This window comes from Saccopteryx bilineata, chromosome 7, assembly GCF_036850765.1.
Source record: "Saccopteryx bilineata isolate mSacBil1 chromosome 7, mSacBil1_pri_phased_curated, whole genome shotgun sequence".
NCBI lineage: Eukaryota > Metazoa > Chordata > Mammalia > Chiroptera > Emballonuridae > Saccopteryx > Saccopteryx bilineata.
This window is the reverse complement of record NC_089496.1, coordinates 7,849,652-7,869,033: the sequence shown is the minus strand read 5'-3', so window position 1 is coordinate 7,869,033 and position 19,382 is coordinate 7,849,652. Positions and strand designations below refer to the sequence as shown.

The 19,382-nt window shown below is 35.4% G+C and overlaps 1 protein-coding gene across 2 annotated transcripts in view; it reads right to left on the bottom strand.

The window, feature by feature from the left end:
• Positions 1-19,382, bottom strand: part of HGF (hepatocyte growth factor) — a 74,356-nt gene that overhangs the window by 2,310 nt on the left and 52,664 nt on the right. For both annotated transcript variants that reach the window (XM_066239857.1, XM_066239856.1), the window contains exons 10-17: positions 17,227-17,329; positions 13,324-13,457; positions 9,043-9,081; positions 7,800-7,896; positions 3,618-3,692; positions 2,592-2,738; positions 1,558-1,664; positions 1,289-1,434 (exon numbers count right to left, since the gene is read on the bottom strand). In XM_066239857.1, the coding sequence (XP_066095954.1) occupies positions 1,289-1,434; positions 1,558-1,664; positions 2,592-2,738; positions 3,618-3,692; positions 7,800-7,896; positions 9,043-9,081; positions 13,324-13,457; positions 17,227-17,329 (848 nt within the window). The remainder of the gene's footprint in view (positions 1-1,288; positions 1,435-1,557; positions 1,665-2,591; positions 2,739-3,617; positions 3,693-7,799; positions 7,897-9,042; positions 9,082-13,323; positions 13,458-17,226; positions 17,330-19,382) is intronic.

Sequence of the window (19,382 nt, the reverse complement as noted above, 5' to 3'; positions counted from 1 at the left end):
CATAGCTTCCTAAATGATCACAAATAGTGGGTCTAGCTCACACTTGATGCTAACAGGGCTCTTTGTTTCTCTTAGCAAATTATTACTTAAAATGAACACAATAATACTGATTTACTAGAAAAACAAAATTAAAAGTGGTTATAAACACATAATCTGTATCTAACCATATGATTTTAAGCAGTTCTAAAATTCTTTAACTTAGTAAACATTTTCTTTTCAGGAAAAAAACTCAGAGCAATATATATAACACACACATTTCTATACATATTAATGCTCCATACTTGGGGCATATCCTACATGTCAAAAGACATTTCACTATTACTGAATTCATTCTATGCTTTGCAATAAACAAATTCTACAGTCCCACGGCTCCCAGGCTTGGAGAGTGTGTCTCTTTCATTCAAAATACATCTAAAATAACAGTTTAACAGCTGGTCTATGTAAAACAGGGATAGGAACACTGCCAAGTTGAAAGAAGAGTTGCCTAGCGAGTTTCAGTGTCCAAGCTCTTAAAGTACACTGCTCACAAAAGTTAGGGGATATTTCAAGATGAATATGAAGCCATAAATAAAAGAAGAATTTGATTTTTTTTTATTAAACAAGAACATCAGAAAAGCAAACAACAAGTCAAAGAAAGTTGTTCAGTTATGCAAATGAATGCAAGCAAACCAACTTTTATTTCATTGGTCAAAATGCACTGTACAAAAGGCTGAAAGTACCAGAGTATCTGCACGTTCCCTGATCCCCTAATTTTTGTGAGCAGTGTATATCTTCTCTTCAAGTATCTTTTGGTTTTTTAAAATAGAATTTGCTAGCACACACACACTGGCTTAAACAAAACCACATTTAAAAGTTTAAAACTAGGCAGGTGCTTCTTAATAAATTATTAGTATAGTTCATTTGGGGAAAATTGGAAGGATCAGATATATTTAGAAAAACATTAGAAAATTAAAGCTATTATATCAAACTCCTGTTGGATACCTCTAATTAGAATAGCTTCTTTTAGAGTTTTGGCTCTATAAATTTATGATTCTTTTGGTTGGTTGTTTTTTTTTTTGAAAGACAAATGTCATCATAGTTTACTGCTAATGAAATATAGATTGTCTCACTACGTAGTTAAAAGAAATGTACATGAATAATATAGAGTTATCTTTCCCAATTTCTCTCTGTCTCAGAATATATTGGTATACAATGATTTTCATTAGAGTAAAATAGACAAAAAAATAAATAAACACAAGAAACTATGCTATTCATCCCATATGCCTTATTTAAAAACCTCCTTTTTTACCTCACATGGTCCTGTTCCAATATTTTCAGCTCCAGCACATATTTCAGATTCATTCAGAGTCACCTTCCCTTGATGATATTGGCTGCATTTCTCATTCCCCAAGATATAGAGATGGGCTACTCGTAACAGACCATCAAAGTTGATCACTAGAATAGTTCAAAATATGTATAGTTAATAAGCACAGGGAAGGTGGGAAAAAAAAGAAACAAATACAATATTTTAAATAAAATATAATGTGATATTGTCTTATCTTTTTAAAAATAGCTTACATCCAGTATAGCCCCAGCCATAAACACTGCAAGTGGTTTTCTCAGGTATTGTACATCCATAATTAGGTAAATCAATTGTACTAACAAAATTATCCAGGACAGCAGGTCTGAAATAAAAAAATATAATGGTAGTACTCTTGATTGGATTCAATTCAAAATTACCATATTGAAATGTAGTGTTAATATTTAATATGATTTTAAAGAGAATAAAAAGCCACATTTTTAAAGAAGAAAAAAAAGAAATTTTTAATATATAATGTAGCAATCTGCAGTGGGTGGTAGTAAATGAGTTTTTTGCTAATATTTAAGAGTAAATGGGCCCTGGCTGGTTGGCTCAGTGGTAGAGCATCGGCCTGACGTGCAGGAGTCCCCGGTTCGATTCCCGGCCAAGGCACACAGGAGAAGTGCCCATCTGCTTCTCCAGCCCTCCCCCTCCTTCCTCTGTGTCTCTCTCTTCCCCTCCCGCAGCCAAAGCTCCATTGGAGCAAAGTTAGCCCGGGCGCTGGGGATGGCTCTGTGGCCTCTGCCTCAGGTGCTAGAATGGCTCTGATTGTGGCAGAGCGACGCCCCAGATGGGCAGAGCATCACCCCCTGGTGGGCATGCCAGGTGGATCCCAGTCAAGCGCATGTGGGAGTCTGTCTGACTGCCTCCCAGTTTCCCACTTCAGAAAAATACACACACACACACATACACACACACACACACACAAAGTAAATGGGCACCGCTTTTTTGTAAATCAATATTTTACCTGTTAAAGTTATCAAATAATTAACTGCTCACTAAGCTTTGGTTTTAGAGTAAGCAAATCAGACTTCTGGCCCAATTTCACTTCTTCATTTTTGAAAATTTTGAAAATGCTTCAGTGTGTGCGTATATGCGCTTGCACACACACACACGCACACACACACACATACCATGTGACATTTGTTGTTATAATACATCTACATGAGAGAGAAAGAATAGCCACATAGCGGAAAGAACTTCAACAATCCCAGTCTAAATTAAAAATACAAAACCTTCCAAAAGAACTAACCTAGAAAGCTTCAGTAATACCAGATCTGATCCTTCAGGCCCATATACAACCTGGGACACATTCAGAACCTGTTTGTGTTTCTCATCTCCTCTTCCATGGACGTCATGAATCCCAAGCCAAACTTCATAGTCTTTCAAGTCTTTGTTTCTAAGTAAAAAAAACAAAACCAAAGCATAATATATAACTTTAAATTGTGTAATATTACTCATATGTATTGTTATTTTAGTTTATGGGGCAGAAAAATCACCTACATTTCAAATCTGACTCAAAGTACAATAAAGAGTAACACATTTCTTATGTAAAATTATGACTTCTACAAGTACACATAGGCAGAAAGAACCTTTAAATTATGAAAACTCAATGGCTATTTCAAAAGAAATTTGATTATGCTTGCTAGAGAGAATTTTTTCAGGTAAAACATGTTACATGAATTTTAATTTTACTACAAAGCTTCCTTTTTATCTCAGCTGTGTATATGTTTGGTTTAATAATGGGAGTTGAAGGTTTATACTAAGAAATTCAGAGAGACCTTGATGAGAATCAGGAAGTTAGCTTACAAATGCTGCCTCCATATCATTTCCTTTCACTGAAAACTAGTCCCAAGATGACTCTGAGGCTAGCTCTACAGAAGAAAGTGAACTGAAAATAGAAAGTTTTTGATAATTCACTAACATCATCTCAATAATTTAATAAAAAAGAAAAAAAACAAAAACTTCTATCTAGAAATATAGAGTGTGAGAAGTTGGAATAAAATTATTTACATAATTCCAGCAAATATTTTTCCCAAATGAGAGTAACACCAATGGGGAAAAGTGAATAGAAATAGTGCCCAGTACAGTATATAAATATCCATTAAGTCAAAGAAAGCTTTTTTTTTTAGCTAAATCTAAAAAAAAAAATTAGTTTGTTCACTGCATGCTGGTGAATCTCTGTTAAATAAATACACAAACTAAGCCTAAAAGCCAAGTGGAAGCCATACATATTTTTAGATGATCAAATAAATAATTAGTTTTAGAAACACTTTACCGAGAAGGGAAACACTGTCTTGCAGTAAGAATCCAACTTTCCTTTATCAGTGATCCTCCACAGATATGTTTATTTCTATGAGAAAGAGAAAGAGAAACAAGTAACATCTGTGCGAGAAAGTTGGCTGCCAATTAATGCAAAACCTATGGCGATGTGTGAAAAATAAATGCATCTGAGAAAAAAATGTAGAAATTAACCCAACTAGATTTAAATGAGTACTCCTTTTATCAGAAAGATAGTATTTGGTGATAGCAGCATTAGTACTCTTTTCCATAATGTGATTACAATTCTATGAAATCATCTTTGTTTTCGTATGAGGGACCCTGTCACTACATACCAAGATTTGTTCCTTGCGAGAGAAAGTATGTGCAACAAAGAATAATTAGAATGAACAAAAATGTGACAACAAAAACCACATAGACCTATTCAGTGTTTGCTTATGAAAAATGCAAATTTAAGTTTTTATTTCAACTCTAAAAAACATGTGGCAGTACTAATATATACAACTTGTACACTATTTCCTTCTTTCATTGACACTTAGTTCTGATATGTTAACTTAGAATATAATAGAGTTTGAGTAAATTTCTTTGTTCAGCTTAAGACTAGCAACATAACATTTCATTTATAAAATTAAAACAATTTTGCAAGACATATTATCTACAAAATAGGACATTTCTAGAGAATAATAAATACCAGTACATTTATTTGGTGATATGCAAAATCTGTAAATCCATTATTTTTGCCAGAGAAATAAAAAAAAAGTACTTTTCACAATTGACACATCCAAAGTGTACAGATGTTCAGTGCTTGAGAGAGGAATAGGAGAAGATTCCCAGACTAAGACCATGGTTATTTACGGCCTGTACCACACAGGAGGATAAGAGTATATATAGTTTTTATGTCTGTTCTTCTCAGTATGTGCTTTGGAAGAATAACTAAACAGCTGTTGTTACTGAGAACTTGGATTTAAAAGAAAAAAAATTTTTTTCCCTAAAAGTTTATAGTACTCCGAGCTAATGAAAAACAGTTTCACCTGCTTCTCCATGGAAACTTCCAAAAGAGTATCCTTGTATGTCCTATTGGTAATAAATTTAGAGGTACATATCATTTTTTTTGGAGTTATGAGATTTGTTTAAGAATCACTAATTAATTTAGAGATGTGGATTTTTGAAACATTTTTATAGCCTTCATTAAATTTTATAGTCTTCATTAAGTCTTCATATTGCACAATTAACTTTAATATGCTGGTGAGTTTCACAATTCCACTCAAGTAGTACACACATAGGACCCTACACTATAATTATCAGCATACATATTTATAGAAGTTTATCATTTACTCCTAGAAAGGAAGACATACTAGAAGAAAACTTTAGGCCATCTTCTATCTGGTATATATCAAAAGACTGCTAATAATTGGCTTATTCATAAAAGAGCTTCAGTTTCAAGTTGTTTCTACTGTACTTTAATATGACTGTGATTTAATTGCAGTAAAAGATATACTTTTCTCCCCTATTCTATGAGGTTAGAGTTAAAGGAACAGAGAGAGTTTTACTAAATATTCAAGTAAATATTTGAAGAATGAGAAGGATTTTCCAAACACAAAATATGGAGGAAGAAAGCTACAACATGCAGTGGGGAAAACAACACAAAGCCTTGGAGGGGAAATACAGTGTAACTGTGGGCAGGTTTCAGGTACTTTTTTTTTTTTTTTTTGTATTTTTCTGAAGCTGGAAATGGGGAGAGACAGTCAGACAGACTCCCGCATGCGCCCGACCGGGATCCACCCGGCACGCCCACCAGGGGGCGACGCTCTGCCCACCAGGGGGCAATGCTCTGCCCCTCCGGGGCGTCGCTCTGTTGCAACCAGAGCCACTCTAGCGCCTGGGGCAGAGGCCATGGAGCCATCCCCAGCGCCCGGGCCATCCCTGCTCCAATGGAGCCTCGCTGCGGGAGGGGAAGAGAGAGACAGAGAGGAAGGAGAGAGGGAGAGGTGGAGAATCAGATGGGTGCCTCTCCTGTGTGTCCTGGCCGGGAATCAAACCCAGGACTCCTGCACGCCAGGCCGACACTCAACCACTGAGCCAACCGGCCAGAGCCCAGATTCCAGGTACATTTTGAGGTATGTTGTGTGATGAGGTTTCAGTAGATACAGACATTTACAAAAATATTTTAATATTCTAACTACCACATGGTATAAAATATGTAGCATTTAAATTTTAAATTGGATTTTAAAGTAACTCTCATTTTCAATATTAAACTTTTTTTTTTTTAGCAGGGTGGGGGGACAGACAGTGACAGACAGAAAGGGAAAGAGATGACAGTCATCAACTTGTTATGGCACTTTAGCTGTTCATTGATTGCTTTTTCATGTGTGCCTTGACCAGGGGGCTTCAGCTGACCAGTGGCTCCTTGCTCAAGCCAGCAAAGTTGGGTTCAAGCTGATGAGACAGCGCTCAAGCCAGATGAGCCCACACTCAAGCTGGTGCCCTCAGGGTTTTGAACCTGGGTCCTTAGCATCCCAGGCTGATGCTCTATCCACTGTGCCACGCCTGGTTAAGCTCAATATAACACAATTACTAAGTTTAATTTTTGTATTAACACTATATTCTGCAAAGCGATTTAACAGAATATACCATTCATTCTCAAGAGCAGGGGTCCCCAAACTTTTTACACAGGGGGCCAGTTCACTGTCCCTCAGACCGTTGGAGGGCCGGACTATAAAAAAAACTATAAACAAATTCCTATGCACACTGCACATATCTTATTTTAAAGTAAAAAAACAAAACGGGAACAAATACAATATTTAAAATAAAGAACAAATAAATTTAAATCAACAAACTGACCAGTATTTCAATGGGGCTATGGGCCTGCTTTTGGCTTAATGAGATGGTCAATGTTCGGTTCCATATTTGTCACTGCTAGCCATAACAAGTGTTATGACGCACTTCCGGAGCCATGAAGTGTGCATCCCGCATCACCGGAAGTAGTACTGTACATGAGCGATGCCACGCTTTGCAGCGCTGCCACAAACAGTACTCCAGGAGTACTCCTCTCACTGACCACCAGTGAAAGAGGTGCCCCTTACAGAAGTGCGGCGGGGGCTGGATAAATGGCCTCAGGGGGCCGCATGCGGCCTATGGGCTGTAGTTTGGGGACCCTTGCTCAAGAGCATTAAGGCATAGACATGTCAAGAATTTTTCGTCTACAGCAAATATTATAGTAGCAGGACTAGTTAACCATCACTGTTTGTTACCATTTTTCTTTTTTTTTTTCTTTTTTTTTTGTATTTTTCTGAAGCTGGAAACGGGGAGAGACAGTCAGACAGATTCCCACATGCGCCCGACCGGGATCCACCCAGCACGCCCACCAGGGGCGACGCTCTGCCCACCAGGGGGCGATGCTCTGCCCCTCCGGGGTGTCGCTCTGTTGCGACCAGAGCCACTCTACGCCTGGGGCAGAGGCCAAGGAGCCATCCCCAGCGCCTGGGCCATCTTTGCTCCAATGGAGCCTCGGCTGCAGGAGGGGAAGAGAGAGACAGAGAGGAAGGAGAGGGGGAGGGGTGGAGAAGCAGATGGGCACTTCTCCTGTGTGCCCTGGCCGGGAATCGATCCTGGGACTTCTGCACGCCAGGCCGACGCTCTACCACTAAGCCAACCGGCCAGGGCCTGTTACCATTTTTCTTAATGGTAAAGTGTTCCAGAATTTAAAATTATTGCTGTTCTCATTAGCATGACAATAACAAATCAAAAATTTTAAAGAAATATAAAATTTCTGATGTAATTATGCATAGGCATGTTAGAAAATAAACTCAAAAGGTTAGATTAGGATATTTTATAATATACACATTATAACTAGTCTGGTGATATCAAGGTATAAGTAAGTTGTCTGTGTAGTTGTTTTTGGCTTAATCAGAACTGAAGTATCACTCACTTATAATTAGAGACAGTGCCAACACATACGGGACCTTTGCGAACATTTAAAAAGACACACTCTCTGGAGGCCCAAATGGTAAAATCTAGGGCTGTTTGGCAAGCAGAATGTCCTTAGTCCCTTCCTGAGCTCGAGTCACACGAATACTCATGTGGAGGGCACAACCTGCATGACCACATATGACCAGACTTCTCGGAATAGACCTTTTGCAAATAAGCCAAATATATATAAATTATATCCACTAATAATTACCTGTATTTCAAACTAACCATCCATCCTACATTTGTTCGTGTTGGAATTCCATTTACAACTCTCAATTGTTTTGTTTTAGCACAAGATATTACAGGATCTAAAAAAAAACAAACATAATATTATGACAAACATTGTTAAATACTATGCCTCTCAGCTTTCTTAAATGCAATAGTAACTAAACAAATATAACTACTGTAATTGTGTCAGAAGAACATTTTTTCAGAAAAAAAATATTATGACTACAGTGCCAAATCAGGTCCAAAATGTCTGCCATTCTCATGTTAGTAGACGGGCAATGCAAAAACTAATCAATTCAAGGTCGACAGCATTGCCATGATAGTGACAGTGCCTTTCCTCACCCAGCACTAAGTACAAGTTCTTCAGGTCTATTAGTAACTATTTTCCTCACCAACCTCAACATAAAATGAAACAATGTCATTTATAGTGGTTATTTCTAAATGTCAATAGAAATCAATAGCCTGAGTAAAACAAACAAATAAGAAACTATATTGGGCTTATTACTTCTGAAATTATAAAGTAAGAATGCAGGGCCATTTTGAACCAGGTTACCAACTCTCTATTTATTGAAACTTTATCCAAATGACATAATTATTAATTTTAAATCATTATATCCAAAGGACATAATACAGAATTCTTTGAAGTAAACTTTTTCCTGACCCTCCTTTGTCTTCCTTGCCTTATGGTATGAAATTGACTTCCAAATACCTTCTTCAGCCTGGGACACAAGTGGCCTAAGAAATATGTAAAAATTAAAAACAAGTAGCTCTCAGCAGATTTTCTAAAACTGAGGAATAACTGAAACTCTCAGGTTGTGTCATCTTCTGTTTTGTAGAAGATTCGAAGAGCTCTAAAGGTACAGCAGGACAGAGACACTGCGTAAGTTTCCAAACTTTTGGGTTCATTCTTTCCGATTTTTGCATCTTTGTGTAACTTAAAAGGAGGATGAAGGTTTATATACACAGTTTGCCCAGAATTAAAAGCAACATAAATGCTTTTACAAAGTTAAACGTATTTCTTATAAAATTTAATTTTGATTGATATTTAGTATACAGTTTCCTTTGTAACCCCATTACATATGCACATCCAAAAGTTTTAAATAAAACTAAATTAACTTATTTTTATGATAGAAGTTAATTTAGTGATAAGATATTTTCCTATGAAGAAAATAATGACATTATTTCTAATACATAGAGATTCAAATATAACAAATATTTATACTTACGGTCTAAATTGACTATTGTAGGTGTGGTATCACCTTCACCTGTAAAAATAAGTATATACACATATACATAATTCACATATACATACATATTTCTGTTATATAGAACCAATTCTATATTTTGAATTTAAGTATCTATGAACTGAAAAATTTGCTAAAATTCTTGACATGTTATTCAAAGATAAAATGTAACACTACTCTTATATAATTATGTGTCATTTTTACTGGACCTTATTGGAGGTACATGCCTCCTGGTAGTGGGTGATGTAAGGAAAGCCTTGTTTATGGCTGTGGAGGCTCTTCTACTGGGATCAAGGAGCTGCCTCATTCTACCAAGATGACCAACATTGGACACAAGGAACATGTCGTTGAAGAACACTAATGCTTATTATTGCTTGCTTGGGCCATTCATATAGATAGACTGATTTACTTTAATTTGATCCATTTATATTTATTCTGAAAATTACTTTAAAAAATATGGTTGAGGATAACTGAAACTTCACATGCTTCAAAAAACTTTAAGAACTATAGGAGCTAGAAATCCATATCATTAATGGGAAAAAAGGGGTTAACAGAATATAATTTGTTTTGCTAGGATATTTTAAAGATTGGTTTTTCCTGATGGTAGTACAAAAATATGGAAAAAAGAGAACAGTAGAAACTGGAAATTAGTTCTAACTAAAGCCTCAGAGATTACTCTTTTTTCATAACTTCCTTACTGGGGCTTAATTGCTACAAAGAGAAAAGCTTGAGAGATGCTGGGACATGAGAATGCTGATGCAGTAACAAATGAGGCAGCAGACACATATTGAAGTTCAGTGTCTGCCTGTTCAGAACTGATGGCACAGGGTTTAATTTTGGCCCAGCTGAGTGTTAATCCCTGGAAATGCCCTGAGCTCAAAGAAACTGGTAACAAAAGAATGAGGGTATATGGGTTCCTTTATAATAAATGCAAATTTGATTGTTATTTATGGGGAATCTCAACTAAATTAATACATGCTAAAGAGTAAAGAGTTTTTACTTAAGTTCACTTACCAGATAGAGGTAGTTGAAATGAATAAAGATAAAAGCAAACATATAAATTTCATCATTGCTCATTACCTTTAGCTATCCTGGGAAAAGATTTTGCTTAGGGTCAGGTGAGGTCAAAGTTTTAGTTTATAATCCAAATAAGGATTGAGGCTGACTGTGGGTCATTAAAACATCAAGGATATTGGTTTTCCCACTCAAGTCAATTACTTAAAAAATTCTAAAATAAAAAACTAGATATTTATTTGTTACATTGTCCTGATGAGAAAAACTACACTATTTATTCTATCATTAATTGCATATCAAGTTTCCTATTTCTAAGCATCAAGTTAATAGGTCAACATAGCATTTACTTTGTTATTGTACTTTACTAAAATATTTAAAAAATTAAAAAATTAAATTTTTAGATATAGTAGATATAGTAAATTGTGGATTTTAAGAATTAATTTTAATTGTATATTATAAGCAGTTACAATGAGTTGGGTCTTGATGATTTGAAAATGTTAAGTATTTATATGCACAGAAAGCTAAAAATAAATACTATGTTGAAACAAATATCTAAGTTGCATTAATAGGTAAATCTACTTGTTCTAAATTACATACAAAAATAATTTACAAAACAAACTTACAGAACCTATCTCATTCATAACCCAGGGACTGCCTGTATTAATATTAATATGATATTACCTGACCAGGCGATAGTGCAGTGGATAGAGCATCAAACTGAGACGCGGAGGACCTAGTTTCAAGGCCCCAAAGTTGTTGGCTTGAGCCGAGTTCATCTGGCTTGAGCGTGGGCTCACCAGCTTGAGTGTTGGGTCGCTGGTTTGAGCGTGAGATTATAGACATGATCCCATGGTTGCTGGCTTGAAGCCCAAGGTCACTAACTTGAGCCCGGGGTTGTGGCCTTGAGCAGGTGGTCCTTCGCTCTACTGTAGCATCCCCCCTCAGTAAAGGCACATGTGAGGGAGCAGTTGATGGGCAACGAAGGTGCCACAGTGAGGAACTGGTGCTTCTCCTCTCTCTCCCTTCCTGTCCGTCCCTATCCTGTCTCTCTCTCTGACTCTGTCACAAAACTAATTAATTAATTAATAATTGAGAATATATATACACATATATAGTTTCTTCTAAGCCAATATTTCTCACACTTTAGAATAAACTGAAATACCACTTTAAATAAGATTTCTGGAGAGTCTGGGTTGAAGGCTAGATTATTAATTTTTAAAAAGCATTACAGATTTTTCTGTCAAATGCTTTGAACAATACCTTGAAAAACTGCTCTCTAGGCCTTTTACATTTTACCATCAAATACTATTCTCAATTTTGCTCTTTTACTTCTCCTTACTATTGTCACCACACTACTCAAATATGAAAGAAATATATGATACAAACTTATTTTGTATTGATTCAACTTATATTTTGAAGAAGGAAAATGTCAATGATAAACATTATATCTTTATAAGAGCGGGAAGTATGCATGTGTGTATGTCCTCAGAATCAAGTATGTACATTATTTTTATTATTATTAAGTGAGAGGCAGAGAGGCAGAGATAGACTGTGCCCTGCAGGTGCCCCGACCGAGATCCACCCAACAAGCCTCTACCAAGTGATGCTCTGCCCATCTGGGGCCACTGCTCTGTTACTCGGTAATCAAGCTATTTTAATGACTGAGGTGAGGCCATGGAACCATCATTAGTGCCTGGGGCCAATTTAAGCCATGGCTGCAGGAAGAAAGAGAGGGAGAGATAGAGAGAGAGAGAGAGAAGGAGAAAAGGGGGAGGGGTGTAAAACCAGATGGTTGCTTCTCCTGTGTGCCCTGACTGGGAATCAAACCCTGGACTTCCACAGACCAGCCAACATCTACTGCTGACTCAACTGTTCAGGGCCTAAATATGTACTGTTACTGAAAACAAAAAAAAAACCTTTTAATACACTTTTAAACTTTCAACTCGGGTTCAAAACTTTATGAACAACACATATTTACCCAGACAGACATCTATGTTCTTATCCTCTTTATTTATTTTAATATTAATATGTATTTATGAAATTATTATATTTCCAATTATTTACATAAATGTCTCCTTTCTACACTAAAAACTATTTAAAAAGTAAGAAACATTGTTTATATTATTGTATACCTAGCTTTGTATATGGTTTGCATACAATAGTAGCTTAATTTTAAAACTGTTAATAAATGAATAAAGAAATACAAACTGAGATGTAAGCAAGTTACCCAAGGCACATACAATAACAGAGCTGAAATTTTTGCCCAGAAGTCAGAGTTAAAGCTCTGACATGATACACTCTCAATTGTTAAAACTTAAGTTTTTTTTTAAATTATATTTAATGTGTATATGTATAGACAAACATATAAACATTTCTAGTTTTATTTTTGTTTATTTTATAATCTTAAAATATATGTTAAATACTATTTGAAAGCATTTTTTAAATAAAAACTTTTAAATGTTTTGTAATACAAATGTATAGTGCAAAAATGATTTATATAGTCTCTGCAGTTAAATAAATAAGACCTCAAATCTAAAGATAAACTTTATTAGCCTTTCACCAATGGTAAAATGTAATAAATCCTGGCTATAAATATCTGTTAGGAAAAAAATGACAGTGTAAAAATACTTATTAAAATCAATGTTCAGAATACATTGAAATAAAAATGAGTTATCTACAAGTGTTTAATCAAATACTAGCAAAACCTCAAAGTCTTTCAATAACACAATACAACTTTAGTTTAAAAATATTAGTTGAAAATTTTTTTAAAACTATAAAATTATTAGAGTTCTGTGTCAGCTTGGTTTTTAATCAAAGCACAGTTCCATTAGATTCTGGAGATTTTACTTTATGTGCTAAAATTAAGCTACTGTGATTTTGACAAATCAGGAATTCTAAAGGGAAAGCATTAGAACCTGTTTTAAAAGTCAGATCATTGGCCTGACCTGCGGTGGCATAGTAGATAGAGCATCGACCTGGGAACACTGAGGTCTATGGTTTAAAACCCTGCACTTGTCTGGTCAAGGCACATATGGGAGTTGATGCTTCCTGCTCCTCCTCTCTCTCTCTCTCTCTCTCTCTCTCTCTCTCCTCTCTAAAATGAATAAATAAAAGAAATAAAATCAGTAAGGTAACAAAAAAATGGCAGATCATTGACTTTCCTCCCTCTTTCTAGATCATTGGATCATTTAGAGAAGATGCAGTGTATTTAAAATATTTCACCTGAAGACGATCATTACATGTACTTACAACGAGAAATAGGGCAATAATCCCAAGGAATGAGAGGATTCCCTGTGTAACACCAGGGACCATGGGCGTCATCATCAGGGTTCCGGCAATAATTCTTGTTTAGCTTACTTGCATCTGGTTCCCGGAAGATATGCCTGCAAAAGCAACAAACTCTGACCATTACAAGATGCTCATTTTGTCCAGAAAAAGCAGAATGTCACCAAGAAGACACAATCCTAGCACATAAATTTAATATCATAGCTATAGCACAAGCTTCGACCGGTATGAATTTTGGTTATTTTGTTTGAGATTTGTTTTGTTGTTTTTATAGTTTGGAAGCATGTTCTCTAACTCAGGAATATAGGCTAGAGCTGCAAAATTAGCATAGACAAAATGATAGAAAATTTTGTGACTTTACTTCTATTCAATTGCAGTGGTAAGATAACAATACACTTGCACATAGAAATGGAGAAATATTGCTAAAAAATGAGATGACAGAGGGTAAGTTTATTAACTACTTAGAAAATATAAGCCATTGCAAAAGAACTTTTTTTATTTCAGAAACATAAAAAGCATCATTAGTGAAATCACTATGCCAAAGTATAAGAAGAAACATTGAAAATTAATAATTGTGTGCTAATGAAATAGTTAAGTATGATTTTTGAAAGAAAACCGAGTAACACTTTCGCCTTTCATATTTTACATCTTCATTAAATTTATTACAAAAGAAAAGCAAAATACTGTATATCATTTTATAGGACTATGCCTACTTGTATACCAATCATTATTTATAGTTTCCTCAGTAACCTTAATAATGTTAAATTTCATGTGGCTGTCCTAACCAAGTCACAAAAGCTATACATTTAACTGGATTTGTTTTAGATTCAAGTTTGAATGTAATTAATATGTCATTTAAATATCAGGAGAGCTTAGACATGGAAAATTAGGTCATCATTTCAAACTCTGGTTTGTTTTCTGGAACAAGAGTAAACACATATAATACTATGTGCCTGATTTTATGTTATTTAAATATATAACTTTAAATGGACCATGCAGCTTAATTATTCATCAATATCCTAACAGTTATTTCCAAATGACTTTTAACTATTTCTGAAAGAAAATCTATACTCAAAGAGTTAAGTTAGAATCACTGCAATACCTAAGTAAATATGTCACACATATCCTGTGGTATGCTTCTAAATGTTTAACAAGTGGCACTCTGAGGTGTCTACATGGGCAGTCTTTATGTGTTGTCCCTGCTGATTTCTTCGGTGTAAATACTTCTATCATAAAAACATCAATCTCCTAATGAGAAATCACCAGATGTAGAGTTGGTGCAATTGTCTCTCATTGGTCCATTCATAAGAGCTACATCCACCCCTCTCTATTTCTAAAGATGGTTTTTAAAATAGCGGTGTTGACATTGTTGAGGGGTGAGGGTATTATATTGAATGGGACAGTTGAATCCATGTTAACACAATAAATTAAAAAACAATAAAAAATAAACAATATAGCAGTGTTGAAATCAGCATTTTATTTTAATCATGTCAATTCCTGCTTAAAATTTTTGACTGAATCTCTTTAATGCTTACAATAAAATCTAAACTCCTTGACAGGGCTTCCAGGTCTCTACATGGTCTTGCCATTAGGGATTTCCTTGTCTGTGGATAGTGGGAAAATTACATTGTTTCAACCTTACCAAAATTATTTCTGATTTTCAAATACTTCAAAATTTAGCCTTTTGTACAAGCTATTCCTTCTGCCTAATGTATTCTTCTTATATTTCTTTTTACTATCTCTTACTTATCACATATGTCCCAGGTAATGTCTCTTCCTCGAGGAAGTTTTCCTGACCATCGAAGGAATGGCTGGCAATTATTTGCATTCTCACAGCATAAAATAAAGCTGTTTTCACAATATTTTATAGTATGGCTCCTGAGAAATTGGTATGTGTTTAGTCCAAATTGAATGGTGCTATAATTGTAAATATAAACCAAATTTGAAGCTTTGATGTAAAAGATCTCATTAATAATTTTATATTAAGTACATATTAAAATAAAAACACTTTAGATATATTTGAGTCATAAAATATATTAATAAAACAATTTTTCATGTTTATTTTTACTTTAAATGTGGTTATCAGAAAACTTAAAAGCACATGTGCAGCTTACATGTGTAAATTGTAGAGAGCATTACTTTAGAATTATCACTATTTGTAAAGTAAGTTAATTGAAACAATATCATCCACTAGTGAGTACATTTTGGAAGAGAATAAAGCAGGGGTCGGGAAACTTTTTGGCTGAGAGAGCCATGAACACCACATATTTTAAAATGTAATTCTGTGAGAGCCATACAATGACCCGTGTACCTTACGCATTATCCAATAAAAATTTGGTGTTGTCCCGGAGGACAGCTGTGATGGGCTCCAGCCACCTGCAACCATGAACATGAGCGGTAGGAAATGAATGGATTATAATACATGAGAATGTTTTATATTTTTAACATTATTTTTTTTATTAAAGATTAGTCTGCGAGCCAGATACAGCCATCAAAAGAGCCACATCTGGCTCGCAAGCCATAGCTTCCCAACCCCTGGAATAAAGGCTTTAAGGTTAAAGTGGGACTGGAGGCAAAATGACTCAACTTCTCTGAGTCTTGAAATTCTTACACATATACACGTATCTTCCATATAGGAGTATAATGGTCAAATGAGATAACAACTTTCATAAAGCAACCACGTACTTGATCAAAAGACACTAACTTTTTTATCTCTTTTTCCAGTACATATATTCTGGGATATTAAACATCAATTTCATGTCACAACTATTTCTCAGACTTTTTGGAATTTCAATCACAGTAGCACTAATGCTAGAATTGAGTAGAGAAACTTATATTTCTGTGAATATGTCCAATGTCAAAATCTCTACTTCTCTGGAATAGATGTTTTTCCAATTACATATATGTACATTCCTTTAATTATAGAAAAATGTTATATGTCAAAGTAAAACTATACAAGGAAATCTGGACCTGTTTCTCTGTTTTTTAGTAATTACCTAAATATTAATGTATGTACGAAAATGGTAACTTACTGATTTTTTATGAATATTAACAATAATTGTGAGAAAATAATACTATAATGCACTTTATAAAACATGAGATTTGTCACCTAATTATATAATTTCTCACCAAGTTATGTAATTATTTGCTCAATATGACCATGTCCTCCTTAAAGATGGAGTAAAAATGTATGCCCATTTTTTTTAATGTTTCCCAGGGCCTATCAGTCAGTAGAACATGTAGTGAATGCTCACTAAATATACATTGAAGGCCCTGGCCGGTTGGCTCAGCTGTAGAGCGTCGGCCTGGCGTGCGGGGGACCCGGGTTGATTCCCGGCCAGGGCACATACGAGAAGCGCCCATTTGCTTCTCCACCCCTCCTTCCTCTCTGTCTCTCTCTTCCCCTCCCGCAGCCAAGGCTCCATTGGAGCAAAGATGGCCCAGGCGCTGGGTATGACTCCTTGGCCTCTGCCCCAGGCACTAGAGTGGCTCTGGTCGCGGCAGAGCGACGCCCCAGAGGGGCAGAGCATCACCCCCTGGTGGGCAGAGCGTCGCCCCCTAGTGGGCGTGCCTAGTGGGCGTGCCTGGTGGATCCCGGTCGGGCGCATGCGGGAGTCTGTCTGACTGTCTCTCCCGTTTCCAGCTTCAGAAAAATACAAAAAAATATATATATATACATTGAATTTCTCATTTGAAATTTGCTACTTACAGATAAGATATCAAATTGAGTTGTATGAATAACTAGTCTGTTGTTGTTGTGAACTTACAGTGATTCATAATAATGGAAAGAAACAGCAGTGTGCACACCTGACTGGACTTACTTGCTGTTGTCACTGAACACTATACACCGAGAAAGAAACCACATACCGGTGCAAGTCCTCCATGTTCTTGTCCCACATCGAACACGTCAGTCCAGATCGTGTTTTGGATAAACTGCCCATATAATTTTTGCCATTCCCACGATAACAATCTAAACATAAATATATGAGAAGAAAACTAGTGATTACTAAGGAGTACAATACAAAAGCATTTTTATAAGCATATAATTTCTTTAAAATCTACATAAAATTAAATTACTCTGAAATCTGTGCCAATTAAAATACTTTACTTTCACCCAAATTTCTTTTTCCATTAAAACTGATGTATGAATCTAGCGAGAGGAACAGATCTGGGAAGATAGAGCTGGAGTCTGACCAAAGCAGAGAGGGCAGGTTTTAAAGTTCCAGAATTGCTCCCGCTAAGACCTTCGTGTATTAAGATTCTATTCAGAAAGAGTCTTGAAAGAGTTTCTACCTGTTTGGCTACTAAATTCCCATAATCAAAAAGCTGAAAATAATTCCAAGAGTCTCTCATCATTCAGAATCCACAGAATAAACAGCCATCCCCCAAATTACACACAGATAGAAGGTGATGGAAGACAATTTGACTTTGGGTGAGGGGTATGCAACATAATCAAATGTCAAAATAATCTGGAGATGTTTTCTCTGAACACATGTACTCTAATTTATCAATGTCACCCCATTAAAATTAATTTAAAAAGATTACACATTTAAAAAAATAAACAAAAAATTAAATGAGTGGCTCCTGAGGACACTTAAAATAAGATTTTCTAGAATGACGTATATAATTGCCAGCATTTTCTTCCAAAAGGTGTTGCTTCACAGAAAGCAATGACATAATGAACATTCATATATACTCATCATATTTGTTGTCTTTTAATTTTATTTTCCATGAGATTGACTTTCTGAGTCACCTGAGCCAGCAGTTTTGCAAATGCTCTTTAATTTCATATTATCTTTTTATTTTATCATGAATAAAAACAAGTTAAAGACAGGAATACTGCATAGATACCATTTTGTCCTTTCCAGAGCTTTATATCATGTGACACATGATGTCGGTTTTTTTCATCACTGGTGGTGAATTTGATAACTTTATTAAGTGGTGTAAAGAAAAAACTTCTCTTTTTATATAACAACAACTACAAAAAGTGGGGCCTCTGAAACTGAGTAAACACCCTATTGTCAAGCAATAGTCACAAAATAGCTTAGGCATACTTGGTTCATTTTGCACATATTGGTATTATGGTGGTTTTAAAATGTTTATTTTTTTATTACCTGCACTTCTTTATTTATTAGCTGTCAATCTTGTAAATAGGGTTTTTCTTCCCTCCTACTGCTTCCATTTAGATGTTACTATGACCATTAGCGGCAGTGATTGTGGCAGTAATACTAGTGCTAGTAGAGGAAGAAGTGATCTAAATAAAGACCCATGAATTTTCTTTTCATTCGGTGGGCTATGTAATCTATTCCTGTTGTTCATTTTGTTGCTCAAATTGTTCCAAATGTAGCTAATAGAAGACACCTTAAACTGGCTCTTGTGTTGTTCATCATGTATTGTGTGTTTTTATTTTTGGCTTTTTTTCAATTGTTCAACTTGTAGTCTAGTAAACATTGATATGTATTCATATACTCTTTTTTTTCTTAAATGAGAGGAGGGAAGTTAGTGAGAGAGACTCCCACATGCCCCTGCACGGGGATCCACCTGGCAACCCCTGTCAGGGGCCGATGCTCAGACCAACCAAACCACTGGCTGTGGGATGGGAAGAGAGAGAAGGGAGAGAGGGAGGGGGAGAGAAGCAGATGGTCACTTCTCCTGTGTGTCCTGACCGGAAATTTAACCCGGGACATCACATCCCAGACAGACCTCCTGTCCACTGAGTCAACCGGCCAGGGCCTGTGTTTATAGTCTTAATTTTAAAAATCATTAAAATAATTCAATTTCTACCAGATATGTAAGTTTTACTTCTACAAACAAAAGAAACACTATTCTATATTTTGAAACAATATCATATATTTAAAAAGTGACTATTTATGAAACAGTCCTTAATGTTACTATATGAATAAGAACGATAGATTTGACTATTAAACTTTGTAAATCATAGTATATTATCATTGGCTTAAATTCTTCTTTGTGATTATAATAAATAATAGGTAAAAATCCTAATTATTTTTAAATAAATAATA